This window comes from Microtus ochrogaster, chromosome 6 (genome assembly GCF_000317375.1).
Source record: "Microtus ochrogaster isolate Prairie Vole_2 chromosome 6, MicOch1.0, whole genome shotgun sequence".
NCBI classification, from domain to species: Eukaryota; Metazoa; Chordata; class Mammalia; order Rodentia; family Cricetidae; genus Microtus; species Microtus ochrogaster.
This window is the reverse complement of record NC_022013.1, coordinates 67,561,598-67,580,928: the sequence shown is the minus strand read 5'-3', so window position 1 is coordinate 67,580,928 and position 19,331 is coordinate 67,561,598. Positions and strand designations below refer to the sequence as shown.

General features: G+C 42.0%; 1 protein-coding gene across 2 annotated transcripts in view; it reads right to left on the bottom strand.

The window, feature by feature from the left end:
* Positions 1-4,442: 4,442 nt before the first annotated feature.
* The window catches only part of Cacna2d3 (calcium voltage-gated channel auxiliary subunit alpha2delta 3), an 833,716-nt gene continuing 818,827 nt past the window's right edge, over positions 4,443-19,331 (bottom strand). For both annotated transcript variants that reach the window (XM_005348768.3, XM_005348769.3), the window contains 3 exons: positions 7,849-7,961; positions 7,548-7,630; positions 4,443-4,859 (listed from right to left, as the gene is read on the bottom strand). In XM_005348768.3, the coding sequence (XP_005348825.1) occupies positions 4,767-4,859; positions 7,548-7,630; positions 7,849-7,961 (289 nt within the window). In that variant the 3' untranslated portion in view covers positions 4,443-4,766. The remainder of the gene's footprint in view (positions 4,860-7,547; positions 7,631-7,848; positions 7,962-19,331) is intronic.

Here is a 19,331-nt window from a genome sequence, read left to right as displayed (position 1 = left end):
GAATTGAGTGTGTTGTGGGATGATAGGGTCATTTACTTTCTACGAAATCACCTTAACTAGTTGACAGCATATGGGCTGGGAAGAGAGAGGACTCAGTTGGTGAAGTACCTGCCCTGTGAGCATGAGGACCTGAGTTTGGGTCCCCAGCACCTTGTAAAAGCAGGGTGGAGTAGTACGCGTCTGTAACCTCAGCATTTCTTGGGTCAGCGACAAGTAGATCTTTGAATTCAGTGACAAGCTAGCCCAGGCCGATAAATGAGCTCCAAATTCAGTGAGAGGCTCTGCCTCCAAACCTTAGATGGATATGTTAGTGAAAGGCCTTCTCAGGAGAAAGCACTTGCTGCTCAAGACTGATGATCTGAGTTCGAGCCCCAGGACTGACAGGAAACGAGAAAACAAAATCCTGATGGGTATCCTCTGACCTATTTATGATCACTATGGCATGAGAATGCCCCAGCATAACACATATCATCATATATATGACATATATATGTCATATCTATCTATCTATCTATCTATCTATCTATCTATCTATATATATATAAATATATATGCATACAGACACTAATAAAGAAAAGAAAAGAAAGGGGAAAGTTATGTAGGAAAAACATCTAAAGGTGGCTACCGGCTGCCACAGGAGTGTGCCCACATATGCATGCACACACACACACCTGACGGTGTATTAAAGGGCTATATTTTATCTAAGCAGTTTGATGTGTCTAATAGGCTTTTGAGGATGAACACAAGGTATTAAAATAATAGCAAAGTAATTACAGCAGTGCCCTCAAATTACTGAGTTCACTGCTCCGTGCATCCTGTGCACCTAGAGCGGTTACCTGATGAAGAACGGCTGTAACCCTGGAAGCAGAACAGCACTGTGAGGTGTTTGTCGTGAACTCCATCACAAAGATGGCAAGGCTGAAGCCGGAAATGAGCAGGTGCTTCGGCATGACCCGTGACTCAAACCCAGGCACCTAACGATTCCTTCAATTTTGATGCCAGAATCGCATGCTAAGTGACACAATGCAGCACGGTGATGCTCAACTAAAACTAACACTAAGGGGAATGAGCATTATTCTAGCAGCATGGATGAGTGGCTTGGTGTTAGTTGGGGGAGTTAAGGAAAAGATATATGTTCTGTGTTCGCATATGTAGCCAAGCAGTAAGTTGATATAAGAATTGTTTGCATTTTCCCCATCTAATACAATTGCATCTAACCATTTCAGAAGGAGTGATTTCTGTTGGAAATGTTGACAGTATATTACAGTGGGTATTGTAGTATTCCTGGTAGAGCAGAAACAATGTAGATGCCAGCACAGCACACCAAACACGCTCTCCCACACCCTGTGCTCAGTATCTGCCTGGAGCACACCCATTTATGTACCCTTATTTACTACAACTACGACTAAAACCTAAATAACAAACACTGGTATTCAGTGTCGGCATCATACTACGTAATCAGCCTATATGAATCTGTAAACTAGGAATATTGAGACTTAAAGTACATGTGGTTATTTAGCATATTTTATTGCTATGTTCAGCACTGTGGTGCAATCAGTACATCACTGAATGGTTAACACTTGATGGAAAAGATCTCTTGCAGCACAGGAATTTCTCACAGCATCAAAGATAGGAAAGAGCCCGGATTACCCCCGTGTATGATTTTCAAGGTTTATTGACATAATGGTGAATTAACTGTGTTGAAGCTCATGGTTCTGCCTTTGGGAAATCCTGCCAGCCACGCTGAGGGTATGACCAGTATAGACTGCTGTAGTCTGGATCCACACTTCTTGTTTGAGGGAGAGAGTTGGCTTCCGAGATAGGGTTTCTCTGTGAAACAGTCTTGGCTGCTCTGGAACTAGCTTTTGTAGACAGGCTGGCCTTGAAGTCATAGAGATCCCCCTGCCTCTGCCTCTGCCTCCCGAGTACTGGGATTAAAGGCATGCACCACCACTGCCCAGCTGGATTCATGCTTCTATTGTCACTGCTTCCATCACAGGTGCCCTTAGCATAGGAGACACATCATTCTCTTGGATCTAGGCTCTGGTAAAGTGATTGTCAGGAAAATTACACCAAGTGTGGTAATCTTCCTGTTTCTGAGGTCCTTGAGTGTGGGGTTGATATGCCACATTGTGGAGTAGCAGCAACTCAGATCTCTGTGAAAACACGGCACGGAAAGCAGAAGCTGGTGCCAGCAGTTCGGGCAGCACAGTGGAGGATTTGTTGAGAGGAAGTGCGCTTGCCTGAGTCCTGACAACACAGGGTATGGGGAGAGTATCAGGGCAAGGGCTGGCCTGGTGGCAAGTGTAAATGAACAGAAGCTCTTGGGTCTACTCTTCTGGCTCAGCTTCTGGCTTTGTCCACCACAGCCTGTCTGACTTTATCTCTAGTCTTACGCCTATCTTCTGCAGCGCACATCTTCTCAGAGTTCATGTCTACGCTCGGTTCCCGACCTTCTGCAGTTGTGGCAATACTATCCCACTGCTCATGCCATAGAGACACCTCTTCTTGATCTTTCTGCTTGCCGATTCCCTTGTTGGGCTGAGGGTCTGTTCCTCTTCCAACGCTCTTCTCTGGACCGAGAATGAAGCAGTGAAATTCAGACAAACCTCCTGCTGAACGTTCTCTGCCTGTATTCGCTTGGGGGAGACAAACTGGGGAGAGTAAGCCTGAAATAACTGCCCTGGGAAAAGGTAAAGCAGGGAAGTTAAAAATGCCCTTATAAATGTAGGTCAGGAAAGGCCACCTACCAAGGTAAGACTGGAAGTGTGTGAGGAAGTGATGTGCACAGGTATCTGGGGTGAAATAGTGCCTTGGACAGAGGTGACAACTGCAAAGGCCCTGGCTAAGGTTAAAGCTGCCCTGCATGTTTGAAGAGCAGGGAGGACATTCTGCTTAAGTGCAAGGAAGGGGTAAGTGTTAGGGACACAGCTTTAACAGACATGGTACAGTCAGTGTTAACACATTTGGTAAAATGGATTGAGATTTGTCCTTGGGACATGGTGGATTGGAGAACGTTATTTACTGGCAAATTTGATAAAAGTAATGCCCACTTGGTTGGCAATATTTTTGGAGCAGACAACATGAGGGACCTCCTGGGTCATCCACAGGACTGTGATGACCCACAATGCCACAAGGCGTAGTATGATTCAACCCTATTACCTTTATGTCACTGCGAAGGGCAAATCCATTCTGCTAGTCAAAGCTGTATGGGGTGTATTTATAAATATGTATTCTGTACTGTCAATACTAAATTACATACACAGTGACACAGTTGGCTTCTTTTTGCCATTTCTCAGAATTATAACGGAGTATCATGGGTCTTAAGGCACTAGTTTTGTTCAAAGTTATATCACTGCCGGGTATATGCCTTTAATCCCAGCATTCAGGAGGCAGAGGCAGGTAGATCTCTTTGAGTTTGAGACCAGCCTGGTATACTAGAGCTAGTTCCAGGACAGGCTCCAAAGCCTGAGAAGCCCTGTCTAAAAAAAAAAAAGTTACATAGCCATTGCCTAGTATTCAATATAATGAGTTTTTATTTGTATGCATGACAAATGTATTTATTCACTGATTAGTGCATAGAAGTGAACAGTACAGATGACCACCATTGTATGACTCCATGATGATCACCTTTTTGCAGGTATTACTCTATTGAGACCAGAGCTGGAGGCACAGTCACCTTAAGGAACATGTCAGTGTGGTGCTGTTATTCCCTTCATCCATGGAACTCTTTCAGGAAGAGATGAGCGTATATTGGGATTGTGTTGTTGTTTTGAAAGTTGAAGTGGGCTCCAGATGGCTTTGAGATAGCCATCCCATAGAGCAAGACATTTTTACCTAGGAGAGGAAATTATTCCACCTTATTTGGTTACCACGACCCAGTGGATCTGTTTTCCTGTTTGAGAGCCAACATCTCAGGAAAGGTTATGGCTCTGGGTAGTTTCATGTCCTGTAATATCTAAGATCTGGTTTCGCCTCTTATTTACGGGCAAAGCCAGAAGCCAAATGCGGAAGAAATGAGCTTCGGCGTCTTTCATGGTCATTCTTTATGTCCTCTGAGCCTTTTCGGAAGAATTTCCTGGGATTTATGAGTTCTTTATTTCTGCCCTTAAATAGTTCAGCGCTAGACTATTACGAGAGATTGTGTTCTCCTCCAAAGTATGATTTCTACTGAAGCCGAATTCAACAAACCCAGGGTTCTATGTAATGAAATCTTTCCAGTGTAGACGATAGTTTGATTTACTTCTGTAAATATTTTTGGGATTTGAGTGGAACATCTAAACTATTGTTAACTATTTGTCTTGAGTCTGCTTTGGGGCACATTCTCTGCCAACAGCATCCTTATTGGTTCCTGGAATAGGTGACATTTTTCCAACCACGATTTTTTTTTCTTTTTTAATCTGTGTTCTCAGCTCATAAAATGACAAATTCCAAACAAGGTGATTATGATTTTAATATACTTTATTTAAAAAGTACACAGTTTTAAATTGGTTTCCATTTTTTTTCGAGCAGAAGGGACACTGCCTATCCAGTACAGCCCCATGTCTGAGGAAGGGTGATCACGTGGCAAACTCACATTGGCATGACTGGCAAAGTAAAAAGATAACTTTTTGTCAATGTATCTGCAAGAGTTCCTATCACGCACAGTTTGAAATCATGAGATGCTGATGGCTGGCCTATGCTTTTGTCTCTATGTCGCACCATATTTGGGTTCACAGTTTATCCATGATTTATAGCATGCCAAAAGAACATCTCAGGAGTCAGTGTCACCTCAAGGAGAGACTCGAAACCAGGGGGAGCAGCAGCAGGACCGCCTGAGCCTGGAGACTCGATGCACCCCCACACTCTCTTGCGTTCTCCTGCAAGGAAAGCAGGGGCTGGTTAGAGCAGAGACGGGTTCCAGAACTTTAGACTTTGCCGTTTCCATACCGATGAAGATTCTGGAATCTTCGGACTCAGTGACGGAAGGATACAGATTTGTCTAAATCCCACCCAGCTAGAGTTTCAAATCCCTAACTGCAGTTGTCAACGTGCATACATTCTGAACTACTCTTTGGAAATTATTCTACTTTCTTAAAGGTTTATTTTTTTTCTTATGTGTAGGTCAGGGGCCGTGACTGTCGAGTGCTGAGCCTGTAGAATCCAGAAGAGGGCATCAGATTAACTGAACTCTCAAGCAATTGTGAGCAACTTGAGGTAGGTGCTGGGAACCTAACTGGGGTCCTCGGCAAGAGCAGTACGTGCTCTTAACCGCTGAGCTACTTTGAAAATTATGTAGACCCACTGAAGGTGGCTCTCACCCTTGCTAATGCTGCGACCCTTTAATACAATTCCTTATGTTGTGTTGGCCCCAACTGTTAAATTCTTTTTATTGCTACTTTATAACATAGTTTTGCCACTGTTATGAATCATAATGTAGATCTTTTTGGAAAGAGGTTTGATGAGGGGTTGTGACCCACAAGTTGAGACTGACTGATGTAGTGCATTCAAGAGGTAAAGGGCTGCTGCTGCAGGCATCTGCCTCTGCAGGCATCCACTGCTGCAGGCATCCGCCTCTGCAGGCATCGCCACTGCAGGCATCGCTGCTGCAGGCATCCGCCTCTGAAGGCATCTGCTGCTGCAGGTATCTTTTGTGGTCTTACAAAAGTGTGAGAAGGTGAAACACACTAGTGTTGAGAGACACAGTCAGCTCAGAAATTGCTTCTCAGGTCATTTTTCTTTTTATTTCGGGGAGAGAGACCCTATTTCAGAAAAATAATTTTATGTGTTTCTTTCTCTTAAACACATGCAGAAATGTTGCCAACTCCATTATTCTCCTATTCTGTTTGGCTATTTTCTTACTAATGGGTGTTCACTTTATCATCTATTCTATACTTTTCCAAAAGCCACCAGATGTTACTACTCTACCATCGGTGTGATTTGCTTCTGCTGTGGGAAAGGTACTCAAGAGAAAGGCTATAAAACTTGAGACTGCTGTGCCTCTGAATTAGACCTATCTGTCTCTTCACTTTGTATTACTTTAACAACCTTGGACTATTACTAATTATCAACATCATTTACAATGCTCCTGATTTAGTCAGATTTTTCCTAGTTAAGTCAAGCTACTTGAATAGTTAAATGGGTCTGTTTTTGTTCCACAGCTTCTAGTCTTGTATAATGAAGCATCTTATTAATTCCTAGGATGTTATCCAGGAATTAATAAGACTACTATTTTGCCATGTAAGACTAATCCATATATTCTTTTTGAATTAACTGTTTCCTTATACAACTACTTTCTAGGTTATACTGACTCCAACTTCAGCATTCTAGGAAAAAGAAACTTCAGAACTTTATGTTTATCTTATATCCAGCTACCAAAGAAAAATTTCTTGTTGACTCTAGTAACTTTTACTTTAATTACCCAGAGACAGATTCTTACTTTGTACCTAAGTCTGGCCTTGAACTTGCTCTCTTCACACCTTGGACTCTCAGATGCTGCCTTATAGGTGAGGCTAACACACCCAGCCCAATTCCTGGTTTTAATTCAAATTATTTATATTTTCATAGTTGCATGTGACTAGAAGCACTGAAATATTAAAAAAAATTCAGCATATATATATAATATGTACAAGATGTTGCTTTCATTTCCATTTTGACTATAGATGCAAATATTCTCCATAAACTCTAATTCACTATAGTCAAAATACTGGCAGTACTTAAAATAGGTAGTGCACCAACTTTTAACACCTTAAGAACTGGATAGCCTATAGTACATCAAAAATTATGTGATATTTGAAAGTGCACAGACAGGAAGAAGGCTGGGGTGACATTTTCAACAGTAGCTGTTCAACCTCTCTCTAGTTATAGATCTGGGCAAGCTTTCTGCTTTGGGTCGGGCAGAAGTGGGCTTCATTTATGATCTTATTCTTCTTGTTTTAAAATGTCACCAGTGCAACTGCAGAATGTATGCAGACTCACCTTTGTCAGGAGTGGGCTTAATCCTACCCTCACTGACAGAGGTGTGGCAGTTTAGGGGTTTGGATGCAGGTGCGTCTAACCTGCTGTTCACACACTCCCAGGAGAGTAATGGATGCAGGCCAGCAGGTTTGCAGAGGACAATATCATACTGGAGCAGGACAACCCTGCTTGCCACTTAGCATTCCCCTCCATCAGTGACCACGATCTGATACTAAGTTGCAACTTTTCTTTAAATAAGTATCTTGTAAACAAAAAGTTAGCTGAATCCATGGGAGTAACTTTACCTTCCATTTAAAAAAAAAAACAAAACAAAACAAACCATGATGGTCAGAGCCTCCTGTATATGATAAAATCATCACTCATCGAGAGTTAGAAAAAGATCTAAGAATATATAGAGACAACAAAGGAAGAGGTCACCAGGTAGAGATGGCCTGAATACCTCCATCTATTAGCTGTCATGTATTCCTCTTTCAGCTTTCTGAAAGGAATTATTTTCTCATGAGTCAAGTTTCAGCTGTAGTTCCTGGTCATCATGAGGTACTCATTGTGAATCTGATGGGAAAAAGAATTGAAATGGTTCTCAGACTTGCCTCAGGATGGAAGCCGTGGCAGGATTCCGGACGCCGTCTGATCTTCTGAGCCTTTAAACGTTCGCACTTAAGGGATTCATTATGTTGACTGTAGTTAAGGCATGTTTCCGACGGCTGCTTCTCTCACTCTGAATTTCAGGGGTCAAAACTTGGCACTAAGTAGCTTAAGCACTTTTCTCCATACACAGGTAAAGGATGTAACCCCTCCCTCTTTGGCACGTCTCCCTCAAGTTTCCTTCCTGTTGTTTCCCCTTTACCAGTTGCAGCTGCAGCGGCTGGACCCACACAAAAAAAAGGATATACCTGATTTCAATGGGCGCCATGGTGATGGGAGCCACAGACTCACAGAGACAGCTGCTGTCCACCACCACCATGAACAGATTGCTGCTTGGGATTTGTTGGATTACAAAGGACCTGTGGGAACAAGTAACAAGACAGCGAGAGGTCACTTACCATCTGTCTTCATTTCATTTCTGTTGCTTTGATAAAATCCTCTGACAACAGAACTTAGGAAGAAAGGGTTTATTTTAGTTCCCAGTTTCAGGTTATAGTTCATCATTGCAGGGAAGTCACAGCTCAGGAGCTCGGCACAGGGCATCCATGATTAGGAACATGATACAGTGAATCCAGGCAATCGCGTGCTCAACTCATTTTCTCCACCCTTGTATCGTTGAAGATCCCTTGCCTGGGGAATACTGTCTTCCACAGTGGGTAGCTCATTATCCTCAATTCACATAAACAAAAGGAGTTGGCCAACTTGATAAAGACAACCATGCATTGAGATTCTCTTCCCAGATGATCCTAGATTGTATTCACTTGACAGTTAAAATTAACCACCACACCATCTCTCAAATGAAAAGATATATAGGAATACTTTTCCCCTGTGGGAATAACTATAATATTTTATGGAGCCAGATCCAGAGACAACCTTTCTAGGAAGTTGCTCGCCTCAATTGAGATGCTTTAACCAAAAATGCTAAGCTGGAATAAGAAAGCAACAGCTGTATTCTCTTAAAGTTAGTATCATTCCTCTGGAGAAACTGACGTGGGTAAGTCACGTCAGTCCATATCTGACTTCATTCAATAGAATTAGGTCTCAGGACGATCCTCACAATGGAACTCAAGCAAGCTATCTCCTGTTTCTCTGCCAAGGGCATCCGGTTTGCTAAGAAAATGTCCAGGGCCCAAAGTGTCATCGCATACTATGATTTTCTTCCGGAAGAGCTTTTCTCCTTTCCTCTGACCTCTGTGTGCCATGCTGAGAAGTCCCATTCCTGTACCACATTGTCCTCTATCTGACCAGGAGAGAGGAGGGGGTTTTCAGTGAGACTGATTCTAGGCGCAGAAGAGGTCTAGACTCCATGCGAATTCCAGATCTAAGACTAGATAGTAACTCTAGCCTTTGAGAGCCTCCAGTCCAGCCAGTCCAGTTGTAGTGAGCTTGACGGTGTCACCATTGTGGAACTGGAGTGATCTGAAGAAGCTGCTTGTATTAAAGATTGTGCTGACTACTTATCTCAGACAGCTAGAGCACTGGAGTGTACAAAGATTTGGGATGTTGTAGGGGCTGAGCTAAAATGTCCATCTTAGTCCCTTTAATAACCTTAACTTTGTATGGATCTTAACATCCTTGGGAGTGTTGATCTTAACATCCTTGTATTAGAGACACTCTTTGGGACTAATCTCATGAGAGCCCTAACCTCCACCAACACCAAAGCTAAGAATGCTAAGATCGCATCAGAAAGCTTGCTTTGTTTAACAGCCTACCTCCCTAAGGCCCCCACTAAGGTATTTGGAAAATGGATTTACTTAATATTTTGTTTAGTTAAGTGACCGCAAAAGTTGATGTAACTTCCTCCGTGGTGGAATATGTCATTCAGGGTGACTTGAATATGTGTTTTGGGGCCATGGTCATTCATAGTTGGCTTAGAATAAATTATCTTCTCATTTCTATTAAAGCATGCACACTATTTAATATCAACAGTTTTAGTGCCTACACGGATCCCCAGAGAGTATCTACTTTTGCCAGGAGAGTCATTTGGATAGCTGCCATGCACCAGTTGGTCCTGTCAATGACCACAACCCCAGCACACAATGCCTCTTCAAGAAGATATTGGTGAGGCCAGTATCCTGCTTTTGTTTGACAAGTCCTTAGCTTTATTCTGAGTTCATTGCTATGTTTGGGTGTCCTCTTACAAAACATTTGTTTAAACTTTAGTGTATTATCAGTTGGCTTTTTAAAAAAATATAGCTTGTTCATTATCTGTATTTGTAGTTTAATTTGTCCTTCTCCCAATCATTCAAATTTCCTGTTTTTAGCATAGAATTATTATGAGTACCTAATTCTGAAGATGCCAGGAAAAGGTGGTACTTGTACCTTCTGGCTTGAAAGGGTGTGGTTAAGAGACTAACTGGATGTTATGCGTGCGCTTCTCAGTCTACACTATGATATCAAGTTTCCCAAATCACTTTATCCCTGGGTCAGAGGGAATGCTATTGGATCATGCAGGAAGAACACATAAGGGTTCTTGAACTCTGCCACCTTCATAGACATGGAGGATAAACCCAAGCTACAGAGGGAGGAACTAATTTCTGGGTAAAATCAGAGGAAGGGAAAGAACTTCCACAGCATAAACTGATCACGACTCCCAGCCCATCAAGGGTTTTACATAGGGAAAGCCTTTGTGGAAACAGAAATTCATGGAAGGAGAAATATTTGGGAAATAATGACAGTTTGTTACTCCAAACGCCTTTAGATCTAACACCGATAGCACCTTAACTTGCAGATAGTCAGAAAAATGGGGTCCCTCTTGTTCCATAGAACTGTGGTTGATCATTACCAGTGCTACAGATTCCAAGATTGCATGAGCGATCACTCCATCCCATTCTGAAGACCTGGAAATTTGTTTAGGTGTAGCACAGACCCAAACATCTCTCATATTTTCCTTCTGAATCTCAAAGAATGTCTCAGGACCATGGCTGTTAGTAACACAACACCAACATCTCTTTCTTTGAGAGACCACAGAACAAACCTCCCCGGATCCCACATCACCGAGATAAGGCCTGTGCAGCATAAAGGAAAACAACTACCTTTATGAACTGCTGCAGGCTAGGCTAGACATGGAGACATCAACTGAGCCTGAAGAAATCACACAGTATGCTCTTCATCTCTCCTATAACCCACCCAAGGCACCTATAACCCATAAAAGCTACTTGATAAAATGGGTAAGGAAAACAATCTTAGAGAAGATGTACAGACATCAACGTGAATAGACAACCATGACTTTCCAGCAAAGAATCTCAATTTGAAGAAAAGCTTGGAGATTGCTGAATTGCTGACAGTTTGTTAAATTATGGTTCTAAATAAACAGTGAAATGCAAGAGAATAGAGACAAATATAAAAACTCACCGAAGACATGGAAATTATAAAGATTAACCAATAATAAGTCTAACATGTTGAACTAAAAACTACTCAACCTAACGCCATGAGAGAGAAGGCAGAAAGCATGTAACAGGCAGGTGTGGAAGAAGAGCAGAGTGAGGTGCTGTGTTCCAGACAGGACATGGCTATAATACCACTCAACTCACAGCAGCTGGAACTACCTGGACAAGATCAAGCATCCCAGATTCCAGCAGAAATGGGAGAGAACCTCGTGAAGGGCTGTGGTTCTGACATAGCCAGAGTCTGTGTTGATATCTACGGCCTTGGTTAGCATAGGGGTACCAGGAGGTGGCCGTAGGAACAAAGTGTGTCGAAATCTGAGGGTCATGGGGAGCTGGCCCTGCCCCTAGCTGGATACTGCAGCAGAAGAGTTGGAACCCTAAATCAGGAAAGATGACCCTACCCCTTGCCACAGGCATGTATGTACCTTACCTGGGCAGCACACTAGAGCTAACCCCATTGTGGGCATGACAACAGCAGAGCTGACCCCTACCCCCTTGTCTGCCATGTGGTAGCGTGGGTGAAGAAGAGATACTTTCCCCTCCCACTCTTTGCTAACTGTGGCAGGTGAGAGAGCTGGCCCGGGGTCATGAGAGTGGGAGAACTAGCCCTGCCCGTCACCAACTGCAGCACACAAGACAGCGGACCCTGCATTCTGCCTGGGGAGCACACTAGAGCTAATCCTGTTGTCAGGGATACAGGTAACCAGACCTGAGGGCATGACAGCCCCTCTGTATGCCCCCTACAGCAACTGGGAGAGATGGCTCCAGGGGGAAATAGTAGAGCTGGTCCTGGTGATATGAGCGAGGGGGACCTGGTTTTGTGGACCCTGGAGCGGGAGAACTGGCTTGTTCCTTGCTGCAGGCTGCATTGGGTGAGCTAGCAGAGGCAGCACTGGAGAGCTCGAACAGACAGGGATGATGAGGGAAAGCTAGTGAAACGAGCAACCCAGCTACCACCCAGGTCCAGAACCAGGGCTATGAGTTGGTCCACTTCAACATCCATGGATCTATGAACTGTTGGAACATGTGACAGAAACAAGCCTACAGATCCCAAACTGTAGGGTCCCCATGACACAGGACAACACTACAGCTTCCACATGGACAATCTTCTCCTTTGTGTGTTGTTTGTTTGTTTGTTTGTTTTGGGGGTGAGACTGCAAGGGTGGAGGGCAGATGGGAGGGCAGGGAGATAGGCAGGATGGATGATGTGAAATGCGCAAAGCATCAATAAAAGTTAAAAAAAGAATGATCTAGCTATGTGCTGTCCTACCAAAAAAACACATTTCGTTGGTAAACACACACATAGCTTAAAATTGAACAGTTGAAAATAAAGACATTGCACAGATGGAAACCAAAAGTGAGCAGAGGTGGCATATATGTAAAAAGAAAAGCAGACTTTAAATTAAAAATTTAAAAATTTTGAGATTAAAGTATCAATTCTGAAGGAAGATCCAGCAATTTCAAATGTGCATATACCTAATAACCTGCTGGCCAAAGAGTAAGGCCAATACTAATGTTAATGAAATGAGAGACACTAATAAATTAATAGTTGGGTAGGTTTGTTACTGCACTTTTCCCAATGTGCCCATTATTATCCTGACAGAAAATCAACAATGAAACACCTGGATTGAGTCATGCTCTAAATCAAGAGGCAACAGATTTGTTCATCAGACAGTATCACCATGCACATTTTTCTTGTATATACATCAAACAGTTTCAGGATAGGTGTCGATAGGTGTCATGTTAGGTAACAAACAAAATCTCAATATTGCTCTCAAAATTGAAATCACAGTGTGTATTTCTCAGTCCCGAATGGAATAAAACCACAAATCACAAAGTGAATGGAAAGACTAGAAACTGAGTATGTTCCTGAGTGGCCAATAGGCAAGTGGGGAAAACATGACAAAAAATGCAGATGCCAGTATCACCCACAGAATCTGCGGGATGCAGCAGAGGCATCGGTCCTGAGAGGAAAACGCAGACAAACATGCAAACTCAAAACAGTCAAGACAGAAGTAAGTTGAAAGTCAGAGCACTAATGAACCAGAATCTTAAAAATTAACAAATAAAACAGCTGATTTTTAAAGGTTAGTTGACAATTCTTTTTTTAATATTTATTTATTTATTATGTATACAATATTCTGTCTGTGTGTTTGTCTGCAGGCTAGAAGAGGGCACCAGACCTCACTACAGATGGTTGGTTGTGAGCCACCATGTGGTTGCCGGGAATTGAACTCAGGACCTTTGGAAGAGCAGGCAATGTTCTTGAGCCATCTCTCCAGCCCTTAGTTGACAATTCTTTAGACAGATGAATTAATAACATAAATACCCAAATGAATAGACATAAAACAGAGTCATTACAACTTACATCTATCATAAGTTGACCCTAAATTTTAGAAAGCCTGGGGGGAATGCATACCTGTGAGTGCATACCGCCTACCAAAACTGAGTCATTAAGGAACCGGCCAATAGTAAGCAATGAGATTAAAAATCTACTATATCGTAACAGGTAGCTCAGGCCCTGATAGCTACACGGATGATCCCAAGCAGGAATACATAAGGAAGGGCTAATTTCAATTCTTCTGAAACTATTCCAAAAGTTGAGATGGGAGGAAATCTGTCATAGTCTTTAGATCAACATTCGCTTATACCCCAAAAGAGAAAAAAAATACAAAATAGAATGATATCATTAATGAACATAAATGTAAAAATTCTCAATAAAAGACCAGCAAACCAATTCCCCAGCACAGCAACAAACACTGTGGTTCAGAAAAATTCCTAGGGCTTTCAGGATGGTTGAAAATATGTAAATTAATAAATATTGTATTGTCTCGAAAAACCAAAAAAAAATAAATATTGTATAAGTCATGAGAAGAAGAAAACATATGTTCATAATAGCAAATACATAAAAATCAATAAATATAGTACATCATAAAAAGATACTAAAGACTCAATATTAAGCACAAGAACATACATCAAACTATTAAGATTTCGCATGGAAACTCCTCTCTCTGTGTTGCTGTCTGTCTGTCTATTTCATATTAAATGGGGACAGTGGATATGTTCCTTCCCTGTAATATGTGGGACAGGACCAGGATATCCATCCTCACCACTGCTATTTATGTAATACTGGAAGCCTTAGCCAGAGAAGCCAGGCACAGAGAGCAAACACTGTAGAGGAAGAAATGGAGATGTCAAATTATCCATGTTTGCAGATAAAATATACATATAAAAACGAGACGCTTCGTGGCCAGCTGTGAAAACTGACGAGCGAACTCAGCAAAGCTGCAACATACAAAATGAATGCAGGGCAAACAGGAGCAGCTTTACCTAAAGCAGCGAGTTTGCTGAAAAGGAAATTAAGAAAGCAATTATGTTCAAAAGACCTGGAAACTCAAACTATTTCATTATAAATTCAAGCAGAGAAGTAAAAGATTTCTATATAAAATATTGTTGAAAGAAATTACAGAGAACATAACAAATGGAAACCTGTACCCTGTATATGAGTTAAAGAGTCAGTGTTATTCCAAATGCACTGCTCCATGGAGCCACCAAAATATTGACTTTCTTCTCAGAAATTGAAAAAATCCAATTTCATATGGTGTCTCTGTGTGTGTCTCTCTGGCTCTCTTTGTGTCTTTGTTTCTGTCTCTCTCTCTGCCTGCCTCTGTGTGTCTCTGGCTCTCTCTCTCTCTGGCTGTCTCTCTCCCTTACACACACACACACACACACACACACACACACACACACACACACACACCCACACACACCGGAATTACCAGACTCATCCTGAGCAGGCACACCGTGCCTACTGGCATGAGTACTGTGGCATCCTTTGATTGGATTTGAGGCCTGCTCCACAGGAGGGAATTTACACCAGCTCTAAACCTGGCTGCAAGTCTGTGGCTATGGAGGCCCTAGGAAGAAACCACTGCTGTTACTTGGCAAACCTCCTTCTAAACATTTGTGTCTTCCCATACATAGCCACTCTCAACCCTGGTAGAAAGGTTCTTTTTGTAGTGAACAGTGGTTAATGGAGATACTTCCTACTGGTCAAAATTCTGAAAATTGGTGAATGAGTGCACAGCTCTAAGGCAACGTTGATATCAATGCGCAAGACGCAGGGAACCTTATGGAAGAGGGAAAGGAAAGAGAGCAGACGCCAGGCATGGCGGAGGAGCTCTGCAATGCTGCCTCTGGGACATGATGCGATTGTTGTGCCCGAGAATTTACAGCAGCCGTGCTCACCAGCCCATGATCAAGCCACTCAAAACTGCAGCACAGAGGGAGTGGCACACGAGCTCTTACTCTGACATGAAGACTACAGCGGCTGATAGTCAGTTTTCTGTAGGTTTGGGGCCACTGGTAGGTTTTTCATGCTCCAGAGAATGACCCCACACGCATGTAGCTATTTGCATACAAAGAGCACTAGATGGGGTGTGGTAGGGTTCAAAACAAAAGGGGCTGTGGAAGTGAGAGCAGGTGCCCTGTGGAGGTGTCTGGGAGAGTTGGAGGAAAGAAATGAAGGTTGGACATGGTCAAACAGAACACATCATATACATGGAAGAAATTCTCAAAATATAAAAATGTTCTTTAAAAATAAAATGATCCTGGGGAGAAAGAACAAAGAACTCCTCTCACACACAAGCTTGACGCATCATTATATCTGACCAGTAAACAGATTACGTATTCATCAATTAAAAGCATTTGCTGCTCTATCAGGGGATTCAGGTTCCGCTATCAACACCAACTGAGTGACTCACAGCCAGGGGATTAGTAACTCCAGTGCCAGGGGATTTAACACCCTCTTCTGGCTTCCCAAGGGTACTTCCACTCATGAGCATAATGCTCCCCGGTCACGTGCATGCATGATTGAAACAACAAAATGAAATCCAACTATCAGAGACCTAATCAACTCAATAGGCGGTTCTGGAAAGAAGTCACACAAATGGCCAAGTGCAAGAAAACATGCCCAGTTCCATTCATTTGTAAAATGCAAACCAAATCACAGCATACTGGAGGTAAACCTCGGGAGCAGACTGCTAAGGCAGTACTGGACTCGATCTCCAGCAGGGAAGAACAAAAGCAGATGGAAACCATTGTGACATATTGTCTCATCTCATCTAGAATCGGTATTATCACAAAAACAAACGGCAGCACAACAGATGGTGAGGAAAGGGAGTATCATATACTGTTGATGAGAATCTTAATCATTAGGCCATCATGGAAAGCAATCTAGAGAGTCCTCAAAATAACTAAAAATAGAACCATCATATAATTACCAATTCTCTATATGCATATATTCAAATGATGAAATCATTATACCAAAATATCGTTGCAATTTGATTCATAATAGTTAAGATTCTACAAGCTAGCTGCCTTTTAGATAGATGGATAAAGAAAACAGGATATATGTTGAAAATAGAACATCAAGGACTGGGGAGAGAGCTTGCTGCATAAACTGCTTACTACGCAAGCACAATGACTTGATCTCAGCACCTGCAAAAAAGTAAAGCACAATAGTGTGGAGCCCAGACCTAGGTGGACAGAAGCCAGCCACAGGGACTCCTTGCATGGCCAGTCTATCTGATACAGTGAGAAAACTGTTTCAACAAATAAAGTCAGGAGCAATAGTGGAAGGCATTCAACTTCCATCTCCAGCCTGCTCATATGAGTACAAATATCTTCACACACGTGAATACATACCACACACACACACACATAGGAAAGATCCCACAGGCCTTCAGTCGGCTATAGAAAGAACGACTAGGGTTATTTGTAGCAGCACAGATAGAACTGGAGGCTGTTGGAATGAGTAAAATGTGTCAGAGAAAGAATAAGACCACATGTGGGTCTCCATTTGTTGAAACCAGTAAGTCAGTTTTATAGAAGAATGGATGGGTAGTGGTCACAAAAGACGGGGATGTGTTCCTTAGTCATCAGAGAAATGCAAATCAAAACAACTCTGAGATTCCATCTTACACCTGTAAGAGTGGCCAAGATCAAAAACGCTGATGACAAACTATGCTGGAGAGGTTGTGGGGTAAAGGGAACACTTATGCATGGCTGGTGGGAATGCAAGCTGGTACAGCCCCTTTGGATGTCAGTGTGGTGATTTCTCAGAAAATTAGAAAACAACCTTCCTCAAGACCCAGTAATACCACTTTTGGATATATACCCAAAGGATGCTCAATCGTGCCACAAGGACATGTGCTCAACTATGTTCACAGCAGCATTGTTTGTCATAGCCAGAACCTGGAAACAACCTAAATGTCACTTGACCGAAGAATGGATATGGAAAATGAGGTACATTTACACAATGGAGTACTAAACAGCAGGAGAAAATAATGATGTCTTGAAATTTGCAGGCAAATGGATGGAGATAGAAAAGTGAGGTAACCCAGACCCAGAAAGACAATTATCATATGTACTCCACTCATAAGTGGGTTTTTTAAACATAAAGCAAAGAAAACCAGCCCACAAATAACAATCCCAGAGAACCTAGACAACAAAGAAAATCCTAAGAGAGACATACATGGATCTAATCTACAAGGGAATTAGAAAAAGGCAAGATCTCCTGAGTAAATTGGGAGCATGGGGACCATGGGAGAGGGTTGAACGGGAGGGGAGGGGAAGGGAGGGAAGCAAAGAAAATGCAAAGAAAAGAAAAATGTAGAGCTCAATAAAATCAATAAAAAAAGGGGGGGGGGAGTCTGGGATGTGTAAGGGCCTGGGGGGATGGAAAGAGGTGTTCACAGAGTTCACTAAATGATGAAACAAAATGAGAATAGTACATTTCCAGCACACAAACATGATTAATGGCCAGAGAGATGGAAATGCTTGGGCCCTGATTTGATTATTATATATTGTATACATGTGTTGAATTACCATAATATACCCCCACAAAGATGTACAAATAATATGTCTTACTAAAAATACACAAAGGAGAAGTGTAAAAAATCAATTGTGAAGTATTTACACAATGGGACATTCCTCAGTACACACCCTGACATAGATGAATCTAAAAGTAATTATGGAGAATGATAGAAATGAGACAATGGGATATTAAAATATTGTATGCTGTCTTAATGACAAAGTCTATAAACTATAACTGAATCTCCAGAGACAGTCACAGAGCAGTGGTTTCCAGGAGCAGGGAGATGGGTCTGGGAAGGGTATAAAGTGACGTGGGACATTCTCAGATTGATGGGCAGGCTTATTGTGTTTATTGTGGCTAAGGTCCCCTGCATATATAACTATGTCAGAATGATCACAGAGCACACTTTAAATGCCTATCAATTAAAGTGCAGTAAACCCGTTTTCGAGTGAATTTTGCATTTTATCACCTTGGTTTAATTTTATAATGATCTTACTCAGCTAAATATTTTAAACTCTTTATGTGCTTTAAAAAATTCCAAACTTAATCCTTTTTTTTGTTATAAAACTAACTTTTGGATTTCCATGGAACCTTGGAATTCAAAAGACATGTATTAGATCTATATCTCGTTAAGTGTGTTATTAAATATCTTCTGAAGTTATATGAAAGTCTCAGAAACCTGACAGTGTTATTATATGCTCTTGACTATACTCTTAATATTAAATGCAGAATAGAAAAAGAACAGATCTTTTTGTCAATTTTGATTAGTCTTTATCCAATGATATTCTTATTTTGGGGGTCACCCAGTCTTCTATTCTTACTAGAATTTTCTGACAACCAAACTCATTTAACCAACAAGTCTGTTTGGTAAAGATTGGCATTACTACAGCAAAAATTAAAAAAAAGGGGGGGGGGCTTGGTTCAAAACTATTAGAAAACTGGATTGGCATTTATCTTGTTTTTTCTAGTTTCCCTTTTGGGACTTCCTATGATCACTTCTCACAGTTCTACAGAATAGCAACTCCTAACCCATGCCTTGTGACAACACGCACTGGTTTGCAGAACAGATCAAAATGTCCTTAACATTGGGGCTTTGGGTTCTTTTCATAGTGAGCTCCTGAGAAACACTGGAGTCAACAAATGGTGGTGGTGGGGGGTAAAAGCAGGTGACTTCCTCTATTGAAAGAGACACCACATGCCAAATTCCCTCAGCATCACTCAAAAAACCCCTGTCAGGTACTTTTGACTAGCTTCTGCCCAATAAAACTTCAATGGCAAAACTCTGGGCTCTGCAGTAAGTGTATCAGCTCCTTCTGATAGCGCGTCCATGTGAGCTTTGGGAAAACTGGGTGTCACTCATGTCCCATGATGTTGACAATTGAGAGACCCAAGAAAATGAAATGCTGCATGCCTCTAATGATTCTCTCTCTCTCTCTCTCTCTCTCTCTCTCTCTCTCTCTCTC